At 40.6% G+C, this 23,877-nt stretch overlaps 1 protein-coding gene across 4 annotated transcripts in view; it reads left to right on the top strand.

Moving 5' to 3' along the window:
- Window positions 1–23,877, top strand: part of Lrp2 (LDL receptor related protein 2) — a 193,938-nt gene that overhangs the window by 140,062 nt on the left and 29,999 nt on the right. For all 4 annotated transcript variants that reach the window (XM_040294432.2, XM_040294431.2, XM_021727069.3 and 1 more), the window contains 14 exons: window positions 139–270; window positions 1,482–1,683; window positions 5,080–5,375; window positions 7,229–7,745; window positions 10,726–10,878; window positions 11,388–11,558; window positions 13,256–13,479; window positions 14,904–15,081; window positions 16,097–16,293; window positions 17,228–17,473; window positions 18,134–18,262; window positions 19,209–19,328; window positions 20,468–20,584; window positions 23,582–23,698. In XM_040294432.2, the coding sequence (XP_040150366.2) occupies window positions 139–270; window positions 1,482–1,683; window positions 5,080–5,375; window positions 7,229–7,745; window positions 10,726–10,878; window positions 11,388–11,558; window positions 13,256–13,479; window positions 14,904–15,081; window positions 16,097–16,293; window positions 17,228–17,473; window positions 18,134–18,262; window positions 19,209–19,328; window positions 20,468–20,584; window positions 23,582–23,698 (2,799 nt within the window). The remainder of the gene's footprint in view (window positions 1–138; window positions 271–1,481; window positions 1,684–5,079; window positions 5,376–7,228; window positions 7,746–10,725; window positions 10,879–11,387; window positions 11,559–13,255; window positions 13,480–14,903; window positions 15,082–16,096; window positions 16,294–17,227; window positions 17,474–18,133; window positions 18,263–19,208; window positions 19,329–20,467; window positions 20,585–23,581; window positions 23,699–23,877) is intronic.

Genomic DNA, 23,877 nt, shown 5'->3' with positions numbered 1-23,877 from the left:
CTCTTTGTCAGGTTTCTTTCCCCTTACACAGAAAACAAAGGGCACGTAGTATTTTGAGGATCTGCACAAGATATAATAATTGTTAGGTGTGTACAGTAGCCACTGTTTTCACTGAGACTACTTCTTAACTCTTTTTAGCACACCATGAGCGAACGTGCTCAAGTCAAGAGTTCAAATGTGATGGTGGCAGGTGCATCCCAAAAGAATGGATTTGTGATGGTGACAATGACTGTGGGGACATGAGTGATGAAGATGAGAGACACCAATGTGGTGAGTGAGGCCAGTCACATCTTCTGCAGAGTGGCATTCAAGGGACTGATACAGTCATTCTTCTGGGTTTGGAAGGTCTGATTGACTGCACACTCATAGAATATTGCAATTATTTGTTTTCAGTGGGCTGCATAACACCATTTTCTTTTGTTAACAAAGCTGGAAGTTCTTATCTGAGGTGTCTTAGCAGGGTGTTAATAAGAGCAGTGGCTTCCTGATTCTTGTATTTGACATTAGCCCTATACATAATGACTCTGGGGGTGGTCCACAGCTCCTCAAATGCTCTCTCTCTCTCTGAGGTGGGTACATGGACTGTAGCAAACACTTTACCCCTTTCTTCTTTTGCCTCATGAATCAACAGTGGGTTTGGGTAACATTCTTTTATTCTGCAGACACTAACAATTCTGTGTCTACATCTCTTTCTTCCCAGTGTCATGGTTTCTGACAGCTCTTATTAACACATATTTCTCCTGTTCACCCTCATTCTACTTGGGGTAGCTGCTATAATGTAGTTGGAGATGCACTACCTTTGGAGAAAAAAGACCTGAGTTTGAAGCACTAGCTCTTTCTCCTAGTTGTCAGATTTTGAGCCATCTATTTAGCCATGTTAAGCTTAAATTTTCTCATCTGTAGAATTGTCATAAAAATACCTATCTCACTAACCAGGTCCTTGGAAGGCTGTTGCAAGAGGATGGACAGCAACTTAGTGAGACCTTATCTCAAAAAATAAAAAGGGCTGGGGATGTAATTCAGTAGTAGAGCACCACTGGGTTTAATCCCCAGTACCAATAACAAAAACAAAACAAAAAACAACAAAACAAAACAAAAAAACCTATCTCACTTTGTATTTATGATACTTCTTGTAATCTAAAAAATGTTATCAAAATGTTAAGTCCTTTGGTATCCAATTAATACAATTGAAGAGAATTTTTGAAGCCTAAGGGGAAAAATATGATCTTCTGTTAATTTTAGGGAAAACTAGGTGAGGTGTTTTATTATATTAATTTCTTTTGAAAAATCCAGAGTCTAAAGCAATTAAAACGGGACTTTTGGAGGTACTTATGTCATGATCTATTATTATTGTAGCCAGGTGATTTGTCTTCCTGCTTTCCTCCCATTTTCTTTCATCCATCAGAGTGTTCAGTACCATAAGCAAGAGAATGGACTATTTGTAAAGACTGTCATCTGATTCTTGTGTGCTTTGGTTTCAGAGGCTCAAAACTGCTCAAGTTCCGAGTTTTTCTGTGTAAATAGCAGACCTCCAGCCAGGAAATGCATTCCCCAGTCCTGGGTCTGTGATGGCGATGCGGATTGTGCTGATGCCTTTGATGAGCATCAGAACTGCACCAGGAGATCTTGCTCTGGAGATGAATTCACCTGCAGTAACGGACTGTGCATCCGATCAACATACAGGTGAATTGGGGATGGAAAAAATCTCCCAGAAACCTCAAATACCTGAGAGTCAGGGTTGACTTATCCATGAAGCCCAGTAGCCACAGTACCTAGAACCCACAGCAAGAAGATGTTTGAATTCCTTTGAAATCCAAAGGAAAAAAAAAAAGAATAACGTTGGTCAAAGAGAGCATTTTAACGTGCAATATTGACATGTCTGCCCTTATATCAATGTGGTCACCTAACAGAATTTTAAATAATTTTATGGTTAAAGGGGCCCATGAAGGCAAAAGTGTGTAGCACCCATGAAAGTTATCATGTGGCCTTGCGCAGAGATAGGGAGATGAATGCACTGGGCTTGATGTAAGAAAGTTCTTTCTCAAAGCCAGTGACCCTCTTCATTTTCCACTTGGAGTAAAAGCATGGGAGCAAAAATTTTTCACTTTCCTGTCTCAGCTGTAAGAAAAATAACAGTGCAAGCATGATGATAAATGGAGCTTGGCACTTAGCTCAGGGTCAAGGAGACAACAGGGAGAGGCGGGGGGTGGGGGATGAACTGAGATGTGTGTTCTAGCTGAAGACTGCAAACATTGTTCAGGATGCAGGAGTGTAGGGGGCCAGATCTTCTGATGCTCCTTTTAAAGGAAAAGTTGGAAATACGGATTTCCATGCAAAATATTCTGACTTTAAATGTCGCCCCCCCCCAAAATATTTAAATTCTTAAAATACTCTGTGGGTCAAACTGATTTAGCTTATAGCTCGACAGTTTGGGGGATCACTCCTGTAATATCCTATTGTGTATCCTATTAGCACTTTCTTCAAATAGGCCACTTCAAGAGATTTATATTTTCTTAATACCCCAAACTTGTATCACCCCCATTTAGCAAATATTTGGATATAGAAGGAAGGGTAATCCTGATGGACAAGAAAAATAGTAAGAGCATTAATAAAGATAGGGGAGCCAGAAAGGGGTTTTTACAAGGGCAGAGGAGGTGAGTTTGATGTCGTAGGACTTCCTGAGGTGAAAATATATGCTAGGCATTTAGACACATGGAATGGAAGCTAAGAAAGATATTGCATGTGCCATGGATGGTTAAAGGCCTCACAGGCATACTGAGAGCTTTGGAACTGTCAGCTTATATCCTTCTAGGGAAGGAGATGGCAAGCTAGAGGAAGCAGGCCCAGGACTGGAGCAACAGAATTTCTGGGGCTATTTGCTTTAGTGGCAGATGTCCATCAATAGGTGCTGACTAGCATCTGGGATACAGTGTGGTGTAAATTGCATGTTTATGATGGGGTCCTGGAGAAGAAGAGAAGGTTAAGTCATGTTCTGTGAAGGCTGAAAATGAAGCAGGGGCTTAGCATGATGATCAAAGATTAGAAATGATTAAAGTAAATAAATGTTATGTAGAAAATGTGCTCTACAGGATGTCTCATCCCTGATGAGGACCAAGTGGACTTTGCCAAATGGGCAGAATTTCTTCACTGACAATTGGAAGATATTCAGGAGTAGGGAACTGTCTCATTTTGTAGTGAAACCGCATTCAACATGCTTTGTTTGTATTTAACTGATATAATCTCTGGATTGCTTTTTATGGTGAAATTAATCTGTATTTTATGTTATACTTCTCTTTGGTCCTGAATATAGTAAATAGTTAATATCATTAGTCTTAGATATTAATATATTCTGAAAACCTAGGCATAAAATCTATGGAATACAATTCTAACAAGGCTTAATTTTGGTCAGACTCTGGGTTTTTTTGCTCCCTTTCTAAGCATTCTGAGCCCTGCTTTGTTCTTACTATGATCTCCCAGATGACTTATTTCTGTCTGAATAGATTTCTACTGATTTAATTCATCTTTCCTTTTCTTCTTCTCTCTTGACCTCCTTCCCTTCTCTCTTTCTATTTCTCTCCCTTCCTATCCCTTTCCCCCTGAAATTTCCAAATTGCTTTTGCCCAGGGATATGGCAAAACAGAACAGGAAAAACAATGAGAATAATAACAACAACCAAAAAAACCTCAAAAAACCAATACCAAAAATCCCATATGCCTGGAAGCCTGAGCTATAGGGTTTAAAATAACTTCTGTGTGTGTGTAGCACCATTAGCCTGCAAGTGTTCTGTGCATCTTCTTGCTTGCTTGGCAGAATTCGTGCTCCCCAATTTGGTTCACTGGATGGGATTACTTTTCCTATTGACTATTTTCCTGGTCTTGTTATTAATGCTGCCAAAGCACCTGCCTAAGATTGAGTTTTGAGCAGCTCACTGGAATAATGACATACAATTATGCCTAAAATCCTAGTGATTTGTTCACCTGACTTTCCCTCTTGAGCTGTAATTAAACTATAGAGAGGAAAACATTGGTGTCTCAAAGCATTCAGAAATGAGTTGTAATAGCTCCCATGAGGCCAAGTGGGGCTGAGCCAGTGTGCTGTGGTCCTGGCTTTCTTCACAGGTCCATGCATATGTTGTGGTGTTAATCACATTGGCAGGGACCTGGGTCTGTGGATGGCAACTTCGATTAGCAAGTTGATTTTAGGTTGTTGGTAAGATTTATCACATTCACCTTCTGTGCCTTTTAGGGTCTTGCAATGTTCTGCCTCCAGCTCCTGGGCCTTCTATCGTAAATTGTGTGAATTATCAAAATGAGTTTTGTCTGTCCTTAGCCTAAATTCCTTTACACTTAGGATGAGTTTGCTATTGTCAGCAGAACCCTCTTTAGTAATCATGACTTTTATGGGATCTTGGAATAGTGTAGAGAAGAAAGACCTGTTTGGTTCACATCACTTGAGGGAACTATATGGTCCTCATGCCTGGGAATGTTAGGTCCCCAAATAACTTCTAGGACTACAATAGGCCTTCTTCCTTTGCCAATATTCATGTTAATCTACTAATTTTCCCTCCTTCCCAGAACCATAATGGCCCATATCTCATGATAAATGGCCATGGGACTATGGAAGGATAGAATGAATAGGACTGCTAGTGCAAATATGATTCCAGTTGGAAGAGAACATGTTCTTAGCAGACACACCCAATGATCTTAACCTTTATAGTACACAATACTCACCCTTTTGAGTTTCTACTTGGGTATGGGTACTTCAGTCACTGGGATATTGACTGTACAATTAAGCTATCTTATTATCTGAGGAATATTCTAATCTATCAACTAGGGGAAAAGATGAATGTGGGGTTTTTTTTAAAAGCTCTAGATCCACATTCTCATGGTAGCACCTGGGCATGCTGTACAAATGCCACATTATTATTGGTGAGGAAGATGAAGTTTCTGGAGGGAAAGGGACCGAGTCATTGCCCATCTTATTGAAATGATCAAGCTTAAGCTGTCATTCAGGTGGATAGAGAAGAAACACTTGGATGAGAGATGAGTCTTGTCAGCCACTCTGGGTCCCTTCACACAGGTGTGACCGGCGCAATGACTGTGGTGACTATAGTGATGAGAGGGGCTGCTCCTACCCCACCTGCAGTAAGAGTGAGTTTACCTGTCAGAATGGGCGCTGCATTAGTGAGGACTTTGTCTGTGATGAGGAGAACGACTGTGGGGACAACTCTGATGAGCTGGAGCACCTGTGCCACACCCCAGAAGCCACATGCCCGCCTCATCAGTTCAAATGTGACAATGGGCGCTGCCTCGAGATGGTGAAAGTCTGCAACCACCTGGATGACTGTTCCGACAACAGTGATGAGAAAGGCTGTGGTGAGTACAGTGGAAAACTTACCAAAAGGACACAGAGGCAGCTAACGGCTTGGTGTGGATTCTCAATCCTTCAAGACTGACCAGGACTTTACCATCTGTTTTCTGTGTGCACATTTCCAAAAATTTCTTGTGGCTTTGATATCAAAAGGCAAAGATTTCCTGGCATGCAAGACAGGCACACCACCATATTTTGGGAGATAATTCTTGAGTTAAGCAACCATTAGAAAGAATAGAAGATGAACAAATATACAGGCCATTTTTTAAAGAGGTCTGCTGAATAAGGTGCCCAAGAATGAACAGTGTTGATGATCTTTAGACCCTTGGAATGACGTATTGCCTGAAGCATCTCTCTTCTAGGACTGTTTAGCTGGCTCTTCAGTTTTGTCCTCAGGTGCTCAATAGGAGAATTTTAATCTCCTCCTTACCCCACCACCATAAGCAAACCAGTGGAGAATTTACAAAATGGGTACTGTTTGCTTAGCAGCATCTTGAATTCCTGTTTGTGGAGTTTGATCACAGGAGCATTGTATGCTGGCATTGTCTCTTTAATCAAAGACAAATGCTTTGAAAGAAAGGTCATATCTTTTTATTTATTTTGTTTTCTTCCACTGATTCACTATCAGTGGTCATTAAGTGCATTGCTTAATTGACCCAGAATATATAATGTGGTTTCAGTTCTTAACATAAAAATCAAGCCCTAGACAGAGAAACTCAGAGAGAAAGTGCTATGGAAATTTAGAGAAGGGAATACATACGTATAACATAAAAAATGCAAAAACTAATTATTTGCTCTAATACAAGAAAAACTACTGTTAGTTTCTACCAAAAGTTTCAAAAACCATTAAATAAATAAAAATAACACCTATTACTTTTAGATATTTATACCAAAACTCTTAAGAGAATTTTCTTATATTTAGTCCTAATTTGGTTAGATTCTCATTAGGCTTTAATTAATTTTGCTGTGCCTATTGAAACCAAAACCAAATTCTCAATTGTACACAATGCAAATGTAAAATTTTAGTTTGATCTCATGAGGTCTCTTCCAAAGGTACTAAACATCTACTCTTATAACCAGAACAAATCTGGTTGATTATGTAAACCCTCTTTCTTTTGCAAATAATACAACTTTAGCCTGTAGATATGAAATGAATTGCTTAGTGTTACCTGGTAAATCAGCAGCAGTATAAGGTCTGATTTTTTTTTTTTTTTTAGCACATGAAGTAATTTTTAATCTGTGGCTCCTGGCTGAATAGAGAATTAATAAACACCTGTTCCCCTCCCTTTGCAGATGGTTTCTGAGTGAGCTTGGCCATGCGTCACAGGACCAGCCAAGGCACACCTACTGTTGGGGTGCTCCTGGTGATGAGCTCACGCCCATGCTCATGCTGTCCTGTGAGAGGCACACGGTGATAACTTTTTGCCACTCTGTAGTCAGTAGTGGCAAGCTGGTAGCTTGAGAATGGTCAGGGTGTGCCTATCCCATCACTGCAATAGGGGATATTACAAATCAGCCTTTCCCCTCTTCCTTAAGGGGATTCTGTTTTGCCTACACTCTAGGTAGGACCCTCTGTTCTCCTTTCTCCTGCCATTTTATTTTTAAAACTATTGTTTAATGAGAGGTTGGCAAGCACAGCACTAGAAGTCAGCTACCTTTGTTACTAGTATTGAGTGTGAAAACCACAGTTGAAGGATTAAGTGGGAGAGAAAGTTGAAAAAATAGTGGCTTTTGAATCACCCCATGGTCGACAGTCTTCTGGCATGATTCATTAAGAATTGATATTGCCAGGAGAAATGTTGACATCACTGACATTTTTTATACCAAAATAATAATAACAACTGTCTTTTACCTACAGGCATTAATGAGTGCCAGGATCCTTCCATCAGTGGCTGTGACCACAACTGCACAGATACCCTCACCAGTTTCTATTGCTCTTGTCATCCTGGCTACAAGCTTATGTCTGACAAGCGGACTTGTGTTGATATTGATGAGTGCAAGGAGACGCCCTATGTCTGCAGCCAGAAGTGTGAGAACGAGATAGGCTCCTACATCTGCAAGTGTGCCCCAGGCTACATCCGTGAGCCAGATGGGAAGACCTGCCGGCAGAACAGTAACATTGAACCCTATCTCATTTTTAGCAACCGATACTACTTGAGAAATTTAACTGTAGATGGCTATTCTTACTCTCTCATCTTACAAGGACTGGGCAATGTTGTGGCACTGGATTTTGACAGAGTAGAAAAGAGATTGTACTGGATTGATAGACAGAGGCAAGTCATCGAGAGGATGTTTCTGAACAAGACAAACAGGGAGACAATCATAAGCCACAGACTACCAGCTGCAGAAAGTCTGGCTGTTGACTGGGTTGCCAGGTGAGGAAACACTGATGAGCTTTTTAAAAGTTAAAAATTACAAGGAAAATACTGTGTTTTATCTGGATAGGGAATTGATCTTTTCAACCTGTGTTAATATGTGGATGCATTTAATACTTCTGCATGTTTTTTTTTCTGCTTTTTACTTAATACTCAAATAGGTTACCACAGAACTTTAGTGATTGTAAGAATTTCTGATATTACTTTTATGGAGAAGGGTATCACAAGGGAGGAAAGAACCCCGCTATCCGTAGGCCTTCAGTTATCTGGAGATAATATTAAGGACTGATCCTCACATTCATTGGTGCATTCAGTCATTTAAATATGCTGAGTACCTCCTCCCTGCCAGATGTGATGGTGGGCACTGGGGACCAGGAGGTGAACAGGCAGGCAAAGCCCTTGCTGTTCTGGAGTCCACAGGCTTGCTTCCAATGCTTAATCATCCCCAAATCTGGGTTTGTCATGAGGCAGAAGATGGCTGATCTGAAATGCTTTTCTTTTGAGATAGTTCTTCTAGAGACTGAGGGTTTTCAGGGTAGGACGATGATGTTATAATTGACTTTACCTGATCAGGCACACTTCTTAATGCCTCTGTTGCATATCAAGTCTGTTAGATACTTGGAAGCATAAGCCAGTTGACTGTGTGGTTAATAGACATGAAGCTATAGGCACTAATGTAAATATTCTAGTTGCAGTCATCCCAGACCTCCAGGTGGCTCCTTGCCTTGTGTCCATCTTCAGGGGAAAGGGCCTAAAACCAGAGGGAGAATTTGGTGCCCGGTTCTCCCTGAGCAGCTGGCCTGCCAGACGTGCTCCTAAATTCTTGCTGAATAATGTATGAAGCATTGACAGCATGAATATGAATATGGCTCTACTCCATGTCCAAAAACATAGTGATTAATGATTTACAGGAACAGAACTAACCATGGTCCAATTCCTGTCCCCATCATTTGCTGCAGTGCAGGGGAAAATAACAGTATAACTCAAAGATAATGTCATTTAACCCTCTCCCCCCCAAACTCGTAGAATATTATTTCCGTCTGGGTTTCAGCCCTTTTTTTTTCTCTACTGTGACATATTCTTGATCAGAAAGGAGAATTATTTCTGTGTGTGGTAGTAAGGAAGACAGAGCAAGGAAATCTCAGTGAGGCTGGGGGAAAATGGCCCACACCTTTTCTCAAAAGTCTAGGAAGAAGCACAGCCAGGTTAATTAGTCCTTAAAACATGAAAGATAGAACTCAGTCACATTTGCATTGGTAGGAGACATAAGATAGGAACTACATTGAAATTAGAAACCTTTTCCTCCAACATTAATACAACATTAATACATTATTCAGCAAGAACTTAATACAAAAGTGCACAGCCAATATCAGATTGTTTAGTTTCCAAAGCTTTTAAACTTGATCTAATTTTTAAATTTGTTTTAATTAGTTATGCATGACAGTAGAATGCACTTTGATGCATCATATATAATGGAGTATAATTTCTCATTCTTCTGGTTGTACATGATATGGAATCACACCAGCCATATAGTTATATATGTACAGAGGGTAATAATGTCTGAGCTACTGATTTTTAAAAACACCACTATGCATGTTGGAAGATAGTGCTGGCTCTTCGGCTTCTTAATATTTCCAGTAGTGCAGACAGAGAAGGTCTTCATGTTCTCTCCAAGCGTCTGATCACAGGATCAGTCTTTCAACTATGGAGTGAAGAGAACTTAATGGAAATGCAGGAACCTCAACAGAGTAGAAGTGCCCTGTGGTGGAGTGTAGCCAATCTTGAATTCCTGCTCTGCCACTTACTAGTTATATCACATTGGGGCTTCTGCAGTCTCATCAGAAAGATGGGAATAATAGTATCTCCTTTCAGGGTTGCTGTGATCTTACAATGTCTTAAAAATTTCATAGTCTAGGGCCTAGCATTTACTAAATATTCAATATATAGCTACCACTATTATTGGTATTTTTGGCCACTACAATGATGGAATCCAAGATGTAGATTGTGGTCATCTCACTCATTGGGACTTACTCAAGTGTCTTAATTGGCAAGGCATGTCCATTTATTCATTTATCCCTCCTCATAAGAACAGGGTGCTGCTATTCTGGCCTCTAGCACAGTTGGACTGGGCTTATGTCATGCAAAGAAGCATTTAAGCCCTTTAGAAGAAGACCATTCTCTGTTCAGTTGGTATTGATGACCCTCCAATTCTAGGAATATTGATCTTTGGGATATTTTAAGATTCTGATGAAAACCCTGGGCCCCTTGATGGACAAAAGCACTTACCCACTTGTGCTTACACAATTTGCATCAGTTTTGGATGGTGTACAGACCCCCAAAGTCCAGGCTTCTTTGATTACAAACACCTGCTCTACAGAAAATAAATTGGTTTTATTGAACATCAGTACACTCAGACCTGAAACGTCCCTGAGGCAGAAGTTTCTAACAGATTCTAATACATTGCCAAGGCTTCTTAAGTTCGATTAAGTAAAATACATCATAGCGTAAGAAACTCATTCTGCCGCTCTGACTGGGCCATGATGGGCAAGGTACCCCTTTACATCAAGGGGGTCAGAATTCAGAGTTCCTTTGTGCACACTAGACAAGTCCGTTTCCTTGATACCACTATTCAAACTGTAATTCATGGCATCTGTTTCTGCTTCCCCATCCTGTAAACCTTGGCACTGCCTGAGAAGGTGCCTTTGGCCACAGGAAGGAGGTAAAACCAGACTCCTGCTGTGAGGTATAGCCTCAGAATTCCCTACATGACATCCCCTGAAAGTGGGAACTGTAGCAGACACTCTGGTACCTTCCATTGCCTCATTGCTGCAAAGTTAACTTCAGACTCCCTCCCACCTTCTTTTGGCCTGGGAAATGTGCCTTCTAACAGCTGCCTGTGTGATTCTCAGGAAGCTTGAACAGGAATTTGGGTGGCTGAACCAAGTGATTCTGTCAGTAACCCCTCGCTCTCTTATTTCAGGAAGCTTTACTGGGTGGATGCCCACCTAGATAGCCTCTTCGTCTCTGACCTGGAAGGTCGATACCGCCGCACCCTGGCCCAGCACTGTGTGGATGGCAACAACACCTTCTGCTTTGATAATCCCAGAGGAATTGTCCTTCACCCTCAATATGGGTATTGTCTCCCTGTAATCTTGGGCTCTTCTTTCATGCCCTTATTCCGCCTCTGTTATCAAAAAGGCTCTCTCAAGGCCAGTATCTTGCTGGGATTTGTCTTCTGCTTTTCCTACCTGGTAAATGGGTTTAGTATAATGGGTAGAAGCATGGCTTGTTTAAGTGATCCTCATCTGCTCTTCTGTTATCTTTGCCATGGCACACCTTTTCATTTTTTTTTTTTCAAGTTACACTTTTTGGCTGCATGCAAAGAATACTGTGGTAAAAGAAACATTTTTTTCCTGGACTCTCCATGTCAAATCACTGAAGTACATAGTTAATCATTCTTCTTTGAGCATTTCCTGTACCTCATCCCCTTTAATCTCTTCTAGATTATTTTCTGTTAGCTTTCTTCCCTTTCTAAGAGGCTCTGTGGGATATAAACTCCATTTCTCTAAAGGGAGAAAAGCTGTGTCTTTTGGCTACCGACTTCCTTCAGCTCAGGGACTGACCCTCTGTTTGCTCCTATAGGTATGTCTACTGGGCAGACTGGGCTTACCGTGCGTACATTGGGAGAATGGGCATGGATGGATCCAATAAGTCTGTGATTATCTCTACCAAGTTAGAGTGGCCCAATGCCATCACCATCGATTACACCAATGATCTCCTGTACTGGGCAGATGCTCACCTGGATTACATTGAGTAAGTAATAGAAAAGAACACAACAACAGGGCCACTGTTTAGCGCAGATTCCAGGGTTTGTACTTCCAGCGTATTTGTCCTGTGTATCTTTTAGCTGGCCTGAGTCCATTTCTATGAAATTCCTATAAGTAGTTCACTGAGCCCTATGGTATGGTACAGTAGAAAGAGAGTGAACTTTGAAGTTGTACTATCAGGGTTGATAGCTTGGTACTTTCACTTCTTCTTTTTCTTCTTCTTCTAGAAAATAAAGTTAATAATCTCTCCCCTTAATATTCAATACCCACCTTGATTTCCTTTTCCCTTTGCTTTGTTTTCCCCTCCCAAATATATGATTAATTTCATGGTTTCCATATAGTCCTTGAAAAAATAAAAGGAACAAAAGCATTGGTGCATTTATTGATAAGTAAAATATTTTGCCTAGCAACAGGGTCTGTTATCATTTATTCAATGTCATAATGCATTGAAACCTTTCTGGCATCAGGATAATTTTTTAAAATTGTGTGAAGTATTATAATAGGCAGTGAAAATTCTTATTTTTAAAAAATATTTATTTTTTAGGTGTAGTTGGACACAATACCTTTATTTTATTTATTTTTATATGGTGCTGAAGATCAAACCCAAGGCCCCTCACATGCTAGGCGAGTGCTCTACTGCCGAGCCACAACTCCAGCCCCCAAAATTCTTATTTTAAAAAAGATAATATAATATTAACCAACTACTACATGTTTATTTTGGGGGCATGGCTATTTATGGCCCTGATTGGAACATAGTAATGTCTTGCATTCAAACGCTTAGAAGTACCAGTCATTCAGGAGAGCTACTTCAAAGGCCCTTAGAAGTTCTGTCACCTGGTAGCTGTGTTCTGATCCTTTATCTTCATTGTTATCAAAACAGGCCAAGCAGGTCTTCAGGTTTTCCTAGCATCTGGGGAAATATTTCTAACACTTCAAGGCTAATATGATCATACTTTTTGGTTGGTAGCTTATTCTATTTCTTGTTTGAATTTTAGGAGCTATTCCAAATTTTCAAAATATTAAAATATCAGTATTTTAGAAGTGACTTTTGGAACTAAGATGACTTGGAAATTCAGCTATGACTATGGATGCTCTGTGACATCTCAAAATCAGAGACTCCCTTCTGATGGTTTATTCATGCCCATGGCATGATTAGTACTAAATGTTCTTTGACAAGTGTTAAGTTAACCAAGCAGGCCCATAAGGCATATGACCTGGGGTTACACTGAGAACCTGTCTCCTACAACAGCTTCACTCTTAAGAATGTTCCCAAGAAGATGGGATTCCAGCTTTATGTTGCCATTTCTGGTTTCTTCCAATGACTTTAAGAAACAAGAATGGTGTTCACCCTAGGAAATCCAAAGGATACTTTAATGGAAAACATCAGCATGAGAGATCACAAACCTTCCACAGCCATGCCAGCTGCAGCTGAAGGATACCAGCTGGGGTTAGGAGTCAGTGATTGTTTACCTCTGTGGCTGTTCCTAATTTTGAAGCATGGCTTTTCTAACTTTTCTATCTTTTGGTCAGTTGAAATAAAAGTTTAGCTTTAGTTTGCATAAAGACCAGGAGGGTAGTTTTATTAAGTGGTTTTTTGTTGTTGTTGTTGTTCACTCATCCTGCAAGGCATTTGAAGTGGGATTATTTTCCTGACTGAGGGAGTGTCTCTTCCTGCTTCCCCAGGTACTCAGATTTGGAGGGTCGCCATCGGCACACAGTGTATGACGGGACGCTGTCTCACCCCTTTGCTATTACCATTTTTGAAGACACTATTTACTGGACAGACTGGAATACAAGGACAGTTGAAAAGGGAAACAAATATGATGGATCAGATAGGAAGGTGCTGGTGAACACCACACACAGGCCCTTTGACATCCATGTGTACCATCCGTACCGGCAGCCAATCGGTGAGTGAGTAATGGAGGAGTTTGGCAAGGTTGCTTTGGGTTGCGTGGTTTCATGATTCCTTCTTTAAGCACAAATACCATGATTTACAAACATCATGATTTACTTGTTTATGTTTCCTTCAAAAACATGCTGAATATTGGGAGTATGCAGATACCTTTAGAATTTATCCTCTAACCCTACTTTTGAGTATTGTTTCTATTTTTTGTACTGAACCCAGGGTCTCACAAGGCAAGTGAATTACCACTGAGCTTCATCCCCAGCTCCAGGAAGGATGCAAATAACTTCTTTTTCTGAAAACTTTTCCTATTCTTAAAGAACAATTTGGGGGTTTTCATTTGTTTTTGATGCGATTTTCTTGTTGTTATGTTGCCATAGTTACTTCATCTAGTTTCATAGGAGGATTGAAGTATTTTAAAATGAATTAAAAATATCATGATATTTCAACCCTAACTACTTAAAGAAGCACCTTTGCAAAATAAGGAAGGGCATTTTCTTATCTAACCATAATATAATTTTCATGCTTAAGAAATTAGCAATCATTCCTTAATACCAAGATCACCTTAGAGAAGGTTTTTCAAAGAAAATCATAGTCATTACAAACACTTATTAAATGTCTATTTGCATATGATGTTGTATTATATAACAAACAAATGTTATTCCTATATTGAAGATAATAATGGCAAGAACAGCTCACTTTAGTTTCTCCTAAATAAGAGAATCTGCTTTTCTTGTGATCTTGTATTCCTCTTCATGTAGTGAAAGTCATTTGGTGACTTAGAGATAGTCTAGCAAATGTCTGGAGGATGCCTTGGGGACAGGCTGGCTTTTCTGGGTCTGCTTTGTTGTGAGTGATGTCTTGCCAACACAGATGACAAACTTGGAAGTAAGGAAAAATGAGAAGGAACAAAATAAAAGTATTCAGATATTTTCTTTCTGGAAGATGATATTCTTCATATTATTTTACTAGAAGATCAGGTTAGTCTTCACCTCCAACAGATGACTCAGAAACCTAGTGTGGACATTGCTCATGTAGCCACCCATGTCACTCATGGTCAGACTTTTGCTGCCTGTGTCTTTAGGACAAAGGAGGCATCGGCCGCACGTTAAAACTCTTGCTCAGGTTCTGGTACGTGAACGTAAGCTCCCCAAGGACTTCCAGAAACATGTCTTTTCTAGCAGACTTCAGTGAGCATGTCCCTTCTGGTAGCACATAAGTGCATTTTCTCAAAGCACAAGGTTGATGCTTCTATAACTCTACCATCTGTCTAATTTAGAAACTTTGGGTAAAGGATAAAACTAGGATTATGATTTTTCCTTCTTTCTAAGAGGTGATGAGTCCAGTTGTCAAGCTGGATAATTAGCCAATCCATACCGGACACTCTCTTTAAGCAAATGAACATCCATTTTCTCCCTTTTTCCCTAGTGAACAATCCTTGTGGTACCAACAATGGTGGCTGCTCTCATCTCTGCCTCATCAAGGCAGGAGGAGGAGGATTCACCTGCCAGTGTCCAGATGACTTCCAGTCCCTTCAGCTGAGTGGCAGAACCATCTGCCTGCCCATGTGCTCCAGCACCCAGTTCCTGTGTGCTAATGGTGAAAAGTAAGGTGTCCTTTCCCCTCTCCCCACTTAGGCAAGTTGAACTTGGAAGCTTTAGGGATGGGGGTTCTCCATGAACCAAGGTTTTGGCTAATTACTTTGTTTTGTGAGGAACACACCAAGACTTTCGGTCTTTAACTTCAGATAATTCCTCTCATGAACAGAAGGAATTGGCTAACCAAAATGATAATGCTTATGTGGGTAGGTTTTTGTAGAGAGAAAGGAAACTATTTCTTATTTCTAATAAATTGTCCTGAGTGTTAGGGCCAGAGTATACCTAACTCTGAATGAAAATAGCCTTCAAGAGGGACAGAAGTTCCCCATTTTTGCCACCTTTATACAGTGCTACCTCCTTATTTACCTATGTCATTGGATCCAGGATTACAGTTTGAGTCCACTTTTGATCATCTGTGTTTGCTGTGAGATATGGTTGTAGGTTATTTCCATAACAAACCATTGATAATTCAGAGAGTGAGCAGAGTCAGAGAGTGAGTAGAGAGAGATGTTAATGCAAATCATAGCATCTAAGATGTAACAGCGGACTATTTTGGTTCCTAGATAGAATATGTGAGATTACAAATCTAGTGTACTCTTCATGACGAGGGCACTTAATGGTTATTTGGGTCCTCCAGTTTCCCAGCCAATCCCTGATGTCTTATACCACCTTGGCAGGCAATCTCATCACCACTTCTAGAACCACAGCTCACAAAAACACACACTTTATTATTGTTCATTGTGGAAGGAATTTAATTATCATATCCAAAACATATTTTCAGTGTATTTCGGTCTTGACACACCTGTGCTATCTCACTGAGTTATCATGGTGAGATGTTTTTTTCTGAAAACACACCATGGTAACTGAGATTTAATGGATCCTCTTCGGGACAATGGGAGAACTCATGCATGTCATTGCATGGGATTCGGTGTTGATTTCTTCTCTCCTGACAACTGTTGCTCACTGCGACCCCAGTGCTTTTTTTTTTTTTTTTTTTTTCTTTTTTCTTTTTTTTTCATGCAGGTGTATTCCTATTTGGTGGAAATGTGACGGACAGAAAGACTGCACTGACGGTTCTGATGAATCTGCTCTGTGCCCACATCGCTTCTGCCGGCTCGGACAGTTCCAGTGCAAGGACGGCAACTGCACCAGCCCCCAGTCCTTGTGCAATGGTCACCGTAATTGCTCTGATGGGTCTGACGAAGACCAGGTTCTTTGTGGTGTGTTGAATTGCTTTACACCTCTTTTCCCCACTTCTGTATTTGTGTACAATCATGATTTTCTAGGGTTTTTCCTGAATGTCAGAAGATGAAAACTGGTTCAAAGTCTTAGGAGGAAGGTCAGGACCCACCCAAGGTCTATGTCTACAAAGCTTTAAAAATAGGAATTCTAAGGTCTTTAAAGAGCAAATGTTTGAGGTAGATATTCTAGATTGGTGTTTCTTTACCACGTGTTAGGGCATAGAACCCTCCTTGAGAGCAATTTCTTACTCCCATTAAAAGAAGAACTCTCAATTGCAATATTTATTTTTATTTTCACTTAGAAATGCAAAAACAACAACAACAACAACAAAAACAAATCCCCCAACCTGATGCTGCTAAGTTAAAAACCACACACCAACAATAGCAACACACAGGAAGCTTGAAGACCATTATTCATAGGGGAACAAAGACAAGAGAGATTAGCAGGACAGGGGATTAGCAGACCCTTGTTAAGTCCCTGTCTCTTAATTCTGTATGCAAGAGAGTGATATTTAAGAACTTGGAAGACAGTAATAGACAAAGGTATAACTACTCACATCAAAGTAGCACTGGTTGATAATAGGCATGTTAGGATGTAAGTCCTATGAAAAGAAATTATGATTGAATTCCCCTGTTTCCATTAGAGTAAATTAAAGAGATTTCAATTTTTTTTTTTTTTGTACCAGGGATTGAACTCAGGGGGTACTTAACCACTGAACCAGATCCCCAGCCCTATTTGGTATTCTATTTAGAGACAGGGTCTCACTGAGTTGCTCAGCAAGTTGCTTTTTGCTGAGGCTGGTTTTGAACTCTCAATCCTCCTGCTTCAGCCTCCTGCGTGCGCCACTGTGTCCGGCAGGAGCTTTCATTCTGGATGCCAAGTAAGCTGATATCCAAATGTCCCCCCTCACAGAGAACCACCGGTGCGAATCCAATGAATGGCAGTGTGCCAACAAACGCTGCATCCCAGAGGCCTGGCAGTGCGACTCAGTGAACGACTGTGGGGATAACTCGGATGAAGACAGTTCTCACTGTGCCAGCAGGACCTGCAAGCCAGGCCAGTTTAGGTGTGACAATGGCCGCTGTATCCCTCAGTCCTGGAAGTGTGATGTCGATAATGACTGTGGAGATTTTTCTGATGAGCCCATCAGTGAATGCAGTAAGTTTCTTGGGAAAGACTCCCTGCATGACCAGAGCAGGGAGAACCTTTGTGTGCATCCAGAAGGGTCATGGAATCCCTCACTCAGCTCCGGGAGTGGCTCCCTCTGGGTTCTCCCTGCAAACTCCGGCATGGCGAGGCGAAGCATGGTCGAATGTCTGACAGTTTGAACTAGAAAACCATAAGACGTTCTCTTCCTGAAGTCTCTGATGCTGCCTCTTGATCCAATGTATGTCTGCCCACCCAGAATATCACATTGTGTATATCTAGTACTTCTCACCGGAGGACCTTGAGGCAGAGAAGGTCAGGGTTAACTAGGCCCCATTCTACAGATGAAGAATGTGAGGCTCAAATTAAGTGGATGGTCAGTGGCCGCCCTTCTACCTCAACTCAGGTTTTTAACTTCAAATCCAGTCCTTTTGTACCCCCTACAAATTTACATTATAGAATAAATGAGGGGTACTGAGACGGAGGACTCTGTTTTTCTGATCACAGGAAACAGATCACCTGTCACTGGAGTCAGTCTTGTTGATAACTCGGTGATTTTTTGTGGCTTGTCAGCACCTCCCGTCCTCAGTATGACAACAGAAAGGTGTTTTTGGTGGCATTTCCCAGCGGGACTGACACTTGGACCTGACTTTGCTATCTCCTCTCTTTCAGTGAGCTCTGCCCACAGCTGTGACAACCACACAGAGTTCAGCTGTAAGACCAACTACCGCTGCATCCCGCAGTGGGCCTTGTGCGACGGGGCGGATGACTGCAGGGACAACAGTGACGAGCAGGGCTGTGGTAGGAGGCCTGTAGGGAAGTGGGAGGGGAAAGGGCTGTGTTTTCCCACGTCATCATTCTTTGTTTCCCTGAGAAAGGATTGCTCATTGATGCTTCTAATGGCACTTTGCATTTTTGTAGCATTTTTAGAGTTATTGAGGGAATTTAATTTATATCATCTGAAATGACTTCCAATCCCAAAGGATGCTATAATTGAGAAAGACATTATTAAGATATTATGAATTTGTGTTATTTCTCCCTAATGTGGAATCCTTATTCAGACTGGACAAATTTAAATAATTTCTCTGATCTTATGGATTGATTGAACTTTGTGGAAGGGGGGAGGGAAAAAAGACTCCGTATTGCCAAATTAGAATCTTTCTTACTTGATGATTTTTCATATTCTGAGTGTTTTTTCTTTCTGACTTTCCATATCATCCATTGGACAGCTATAGTCACTTAGGCAACATGAAAAGAATTGATAGGCAAAAGATCAAATAAATCAATACAGGTTGTCAAAATCAGGCAAGTGTTCTTACTTGGAACCAAAGTGTCTACATGTGTGTGTGTGTGTGCGCGCGCACGTGCGCGCGTGATTTAGTTAGGAGAGAAACAAGGAAGAAATGGGTTGTTTTCATAACAATGAGTCTCAACCACTAAAAGCAAAGTGACTAAGATATTCTATTGTCTACAGGTGACATTTTAACCTCCCAAGTCTCCGTTGCAAATTCCTATTTTTTGGACAGTTTCAACAAAAAGGAGTTGAATTTAGCTTTAAGCAGTTAGGATGGGTTCAGCTTAGCTGAAAGGGATTTTGATAATGAATGGTGCCGGCATCCCTCTTTGGGAGCCTCAAGAACATGGTAGCAAAATTGTCAGACTGTCTCACAAGCAAGCCAATAAGTGCTGCTTTGTGCATTTCTTGACCGTTGCTTTACGGAGTCCTTGCGATGACTGTGCTTTTCAGAGGCAATGACATGCAATCCTTTGGGGGATTTCCGCTGTAAGAATCACCAGTGCATCCCTCTTCGCTGGAAATGTGATAGGTACAATGACTGTGGAGACAACTCAGATGAAGAGAACTGCGGTGAGTGTCCTTACGTGTCACTGTGTCACTGGGACAGGGAGGTGCTCTTTGTCCATATCCGACCTGCTGTGCCTTTCTTCCTCAAACAGTGGCCCAGCAGCTGCTTATGCTGGTTGGTGTATTTCTCCTTTTCTAACTATACACACCAGTGTCTCTTCCTGAGATGCTTATTATAATCAAGCTCTGGGAGGATGGTATTTATTGAAGATTATATTTTTGTCTGTTGAATTTCTTTACTCACCTTCTCTTCCAAAAAAGAACTTGAAGTAACTTATGATAAAGGACTAACGTAGTAAGAAAATAGAAAATCAGGACCAAGAGAAGTAGAGGAAGGAAAGGTGTTAGCCCTAAGACCTGCTTCTCAGCTCTTTCCCCCAAATGGCCCTGTAACAGAGAAGAGAAACTCATGTTTGGATGGCATCCTTCCTGGAGAAGCTGTTTTAGGAGGGATCATAGCTAAATATCAGGTCAGGCTTTAGTTCTCTTCTAAGTGAAGGTGTGACTGCAAGGAATTGGACAGGGAGGTTGAGGCAAGGCAGCCCACGGGCTGGATCCCACTATACCAAATGGTCAGACCAGAATCATTGAGTGTTTTTCAAACAGCTTTCATGAAGCCTTACCCTGAGCATTTATAATATATACTCAATTTCCAATTTTTCTAATATGAAATACATTTCATCTTTAGTTACCTTTGGAAGTAAGAAGTGGTCACCATGTGCCATTTGCAGTTGAGAAAATTAGGATGTTGATTATACCTGCAGCTCAAAACTTGTTATGCACAGGGAGGACCCAGTGGCATTTTATTGTTTTGACCCCCAGCACCAGAGAGAGAAAGATATGAGAGAAGGGGCATGGGAAAGAGGGAGATTATCTAAAGATTCATGAAATAAAAAAGTATCTTAAGGTCCAAGCACCTTTGGATAAACCTCTTAAAGGCTAATCTTTACACACTTAAAGTTGAGGTAGAAAGGTCTAGTTTTGGAAGAGAAAGGATTGGGCACTGGGGGAAGAATGTGTGTGTGTGTGTGTGTGTGTGTGTGTGTGTGTGTGTGTGGGGGGGCGCGCGGGGGCTAGTTCCTAGCCTATTTCCCTGAGTGACTCCCAGAGCACCCTGATGGCCATGTGGCTTTCTCTTTCAGCTCCCCGGGAGTGCACAGAGAGCGAGTTTCGATGCGCGGATCAGCATTGCATTCCTTCTCGATGGGTTTGTGACCAAGACAATGACTGTGGGGACAACTCGGATGAGCGGGACTGTGGTAAGTGTCAGGGGTTTTTGAGAGGCTTATAGTGGACTCCCACACTGTGACAGTAGGGACTTCGAACTAGTGTTGATAAGGCTTTTTAGAGTAAAATGGCTTTTGTGTAATTTATGCAGTATGTAAACCTTAGCATTACATGGTATATTCCACTCTGTATTTTCTATGCTTTTAAAAACTTAAACAAGAGAAAATATGAAGCCATTTAAAAAATTTTTATTTGTTCTTTTTAGTTATAACTGACAGTAGACTGTATTTTGATATATCATTCATACATGGAATATAACTTCCCATTTTTTGTTGTTGTACATAATGTGGAGTTACACTGGTTGTGTATTCATATATGAACATAGGAAAGTTATGTTTGATTCAATCCACTGTCTTTCTGATTCCCATACCCGCCTCCCACTGTCCAATCCAGTGAACCTCCACTCCTCCCTCCCCTTCACTGACTGTGAGTCAGCATCCACATATCAGAGAGAACATTTGGCATTTTTTTTGTGTGTGTGTGATCAGCTTATTTTACTTAGCATAATAGTCTCCAGTTCCATCCATTTACTGACAAATGCCATAATTTCATTCTTCTTTATGGCTGAGTAATATTCCATTGTATAAATGTGCCACATTTTCTTTATCCATTTATCTTTCATAGAGTACCTAGGTTGGTTCCATAGCTTAGTTTTCAGGAATTGAGCTGTTATAAACATTATGTGGCTATGTCACTATAGTATGCTAATTTTAAGTCCTTTGGGCATATACTGAGGAGTGGGATAGCTGGGTCAAATGGTGGTTCTATTCCACATTTTCTGAGGAATCTCCATACTGCTTTCTAGAGTGGCACCAATTTGCAGTTCCACCAGTAGAGTATATCTTTTTCCCACAGCCTCACCAACACTTTTTGTTACTTGTATTCTTGATAATTGTCATTCTGACTGAAGTGAGATGAAATCTCTGTGTGGTTTTGATTTGCATTTCTATAATTGCTAAAGATGTTGAACATTTTTTCATATATTTGACCAGTTGTATTTCAAGTTTTTTGAGTTCTTTACTATTCTGGAAATTAATGCTCTATCTGAGATTCAGGTGTTAAAGATTTTCTCCCATTCTCTAGGCTCCCTATTTATATTATTGATTGTTTTTTTGCCATGAAGAAGCTTTTTAGTTTGATACATCCCATTTGTTGATTCTTGATTTTACTTCTTGCATTTTGGAGCCTTGTTGAGGAAGTCTGTTCCTAAGGCAAAATTATGGAGATTTGGGCCTACATTTTCTTCAAGTAGGTGTGAGGTTTCTGGTCTAATGCCCATGCCCTTGATCACTTCAAGTTGAGTTTTGTGCATGTTATGAGAGATAGGGGTCTAATTTCATTCTGCTATGTATAGATTTCCAGTTTTCCCAACACCATCTTTTGAAGAGGCTGTCTTTTATCCAAAGTGTTTATGGCACCTTTGTCTAGTATTTATCCACATAAATTTTGTCCCTGTGTCTTCTATTTTGTACCCTTGGACTTTATGTCTGTTTAGGTACCAATACCACGCCATGTTTGTTACTATAGCTCTGTAGTATAATTTAAGGTTTGGTATTTTGCTTCACTTCTCTTACTAAGATTGTTTTGGCTTTTCTGGGCCTCTTATTTTTCCCAAATGAATTTCATGACTGCTTTTTCTGTTTCCACAAAGGATATCACTGGAAACTTAATAGGAATTGCATAAAATCTGTTTAGTGGTTTTGGAGGTATGCCTTTTTGACAATATCAATTCTGCTTATCTAAGAACATGGGAGACCTTTCCGTCTTCTAAGGTCTTCTTCAATTTCTCTCTTTAGAGTTCTTTAATTTTTATTGTAGAGTTCTTTCACCTCTTTTGTTAGATTGATTCCCCAATTTCTTTTTTTTGAGGCTATTGTGAATGAGATAGTTTTCCTAATTTCTCTTTCGGTTGTTTCATCACTGATATATAGGAATGAAATTTATTTATAGGTGTTAATTTTATATCCTGCTAGTTTGCTGAATTCATTTTTGAGTTCTAGAAGTTTTCTAGTGGAGTTCTTGGGTCTTCTAAATACAGAATCATGCCATTGGCAGATAGTGATAGTTTGAGTTCTTCTTTTCCTATTTGTATTCCTTTAATTTCATTCTTCTGTCTAACTGCTGTGGCTAGAGTTTCCAGGACTATGTTGAATAGAAGTGGTAAAAGAGGGCATCCCTGTTCTAGTTTTTAAGGGAATACTTTCATTTTTTTTTCCATTTAGAATGATCTTGGCTGTGGGTTTAGCATACATAGCTTTTACAATATTGAGGTTTGATCCTACTATCCCTAGTTTTTTTTTATGTGTTTTGACATGAATGGATGCTGTATTTTGTCAAATTCTTTTTCTGTATCTATTGATAAATGTGTGATTCTTGTCTTTAAGTCTACTGATGTGATGAATTATGTTTATTGATTTCCATATGTTGAACCGACCTTGCATGCCTGGAATGAACCCCACTTGATCATGGTGCACTAATATGAAGCCATTTTTAAGTCCCGTTTTAGTTTAGACATCCCTTGGAGCAGACTTTAATCTACCTTGGTCTTGTAAACATACACATACCACACACTGGTCTTCCAGGTATTCCACAAGGTCTCCTTTATGTAGAGGTCAAAGTATTGGGAGGAGAATCCTCAACACCAAATAATTGCTATAGCTTTTTATGGATTAAATGTTGGGTCTGAGGAAAATCAGGGAACATTGAAAATTGGAGAATTCTGCTACCTGAGGAAAAGCTGAAGATCTGGAGATTAGTTAATAGTGGGGAGATAGGTACTTCTGTCTCCCTGTTGAGTGGAGCAAGTGTGAGTTTGAGAGTTTACTCACCTGCCAGCCACAGCTGAGGGTGTGCTGTGCGCTGCTATCAGGGTGTGGGTAGGAATGTGATGAAGCACTCATCACTCTCCATGTCCCTCATACTTGTTGAAAATGACAAGGCCTCCGGGAATGACATTCTTTTCTCCTCAGAGCTGAAGACCTGTCATCCTGAACATTTTCAGTGTGTTAGTGGACACTGTATTCCCAGCCAATTCAAATGTGATGGAAGAGCTGACTGTTTGGATGCCTCTGATGAGTCCACTTGCCGTAAGTGCCTGACACCTGTGGTTCTGCTCACCTGAGAATGTGCATCAGGTGGTTTAGACACCTGCTAGCTATTACTCCTTATTCAGGGACACTCAACCACTGAGCCACATCCTCAGTGTTGTGTTTTATTTAGACACAGGGTCTCACTGAGTTGCTTAGTGCCTCACTTTTGCTGAGGC

Source organism: Ictidomys tridecemlineatus, chromosome 7 (genome assembly GCF_052094955.1).
Source record: "Ictidomys tridecemlineatus isolate mIctTri1 chromosome 7, mIctTri1.hap1, whole genome shotgun sequence".
Lineage (NCBI taxonomy): Eukaryota > Metazoa > Chordata > Mammalia > Rodentia > Sciuridae > Ictidomys > Ictidomys tridecemlineatus.
The sequence above is the reverse complement of the archived record's forward strand: the minus strand, read 5'-3'. Positions and strand labels throughout refer to the sequence as shown.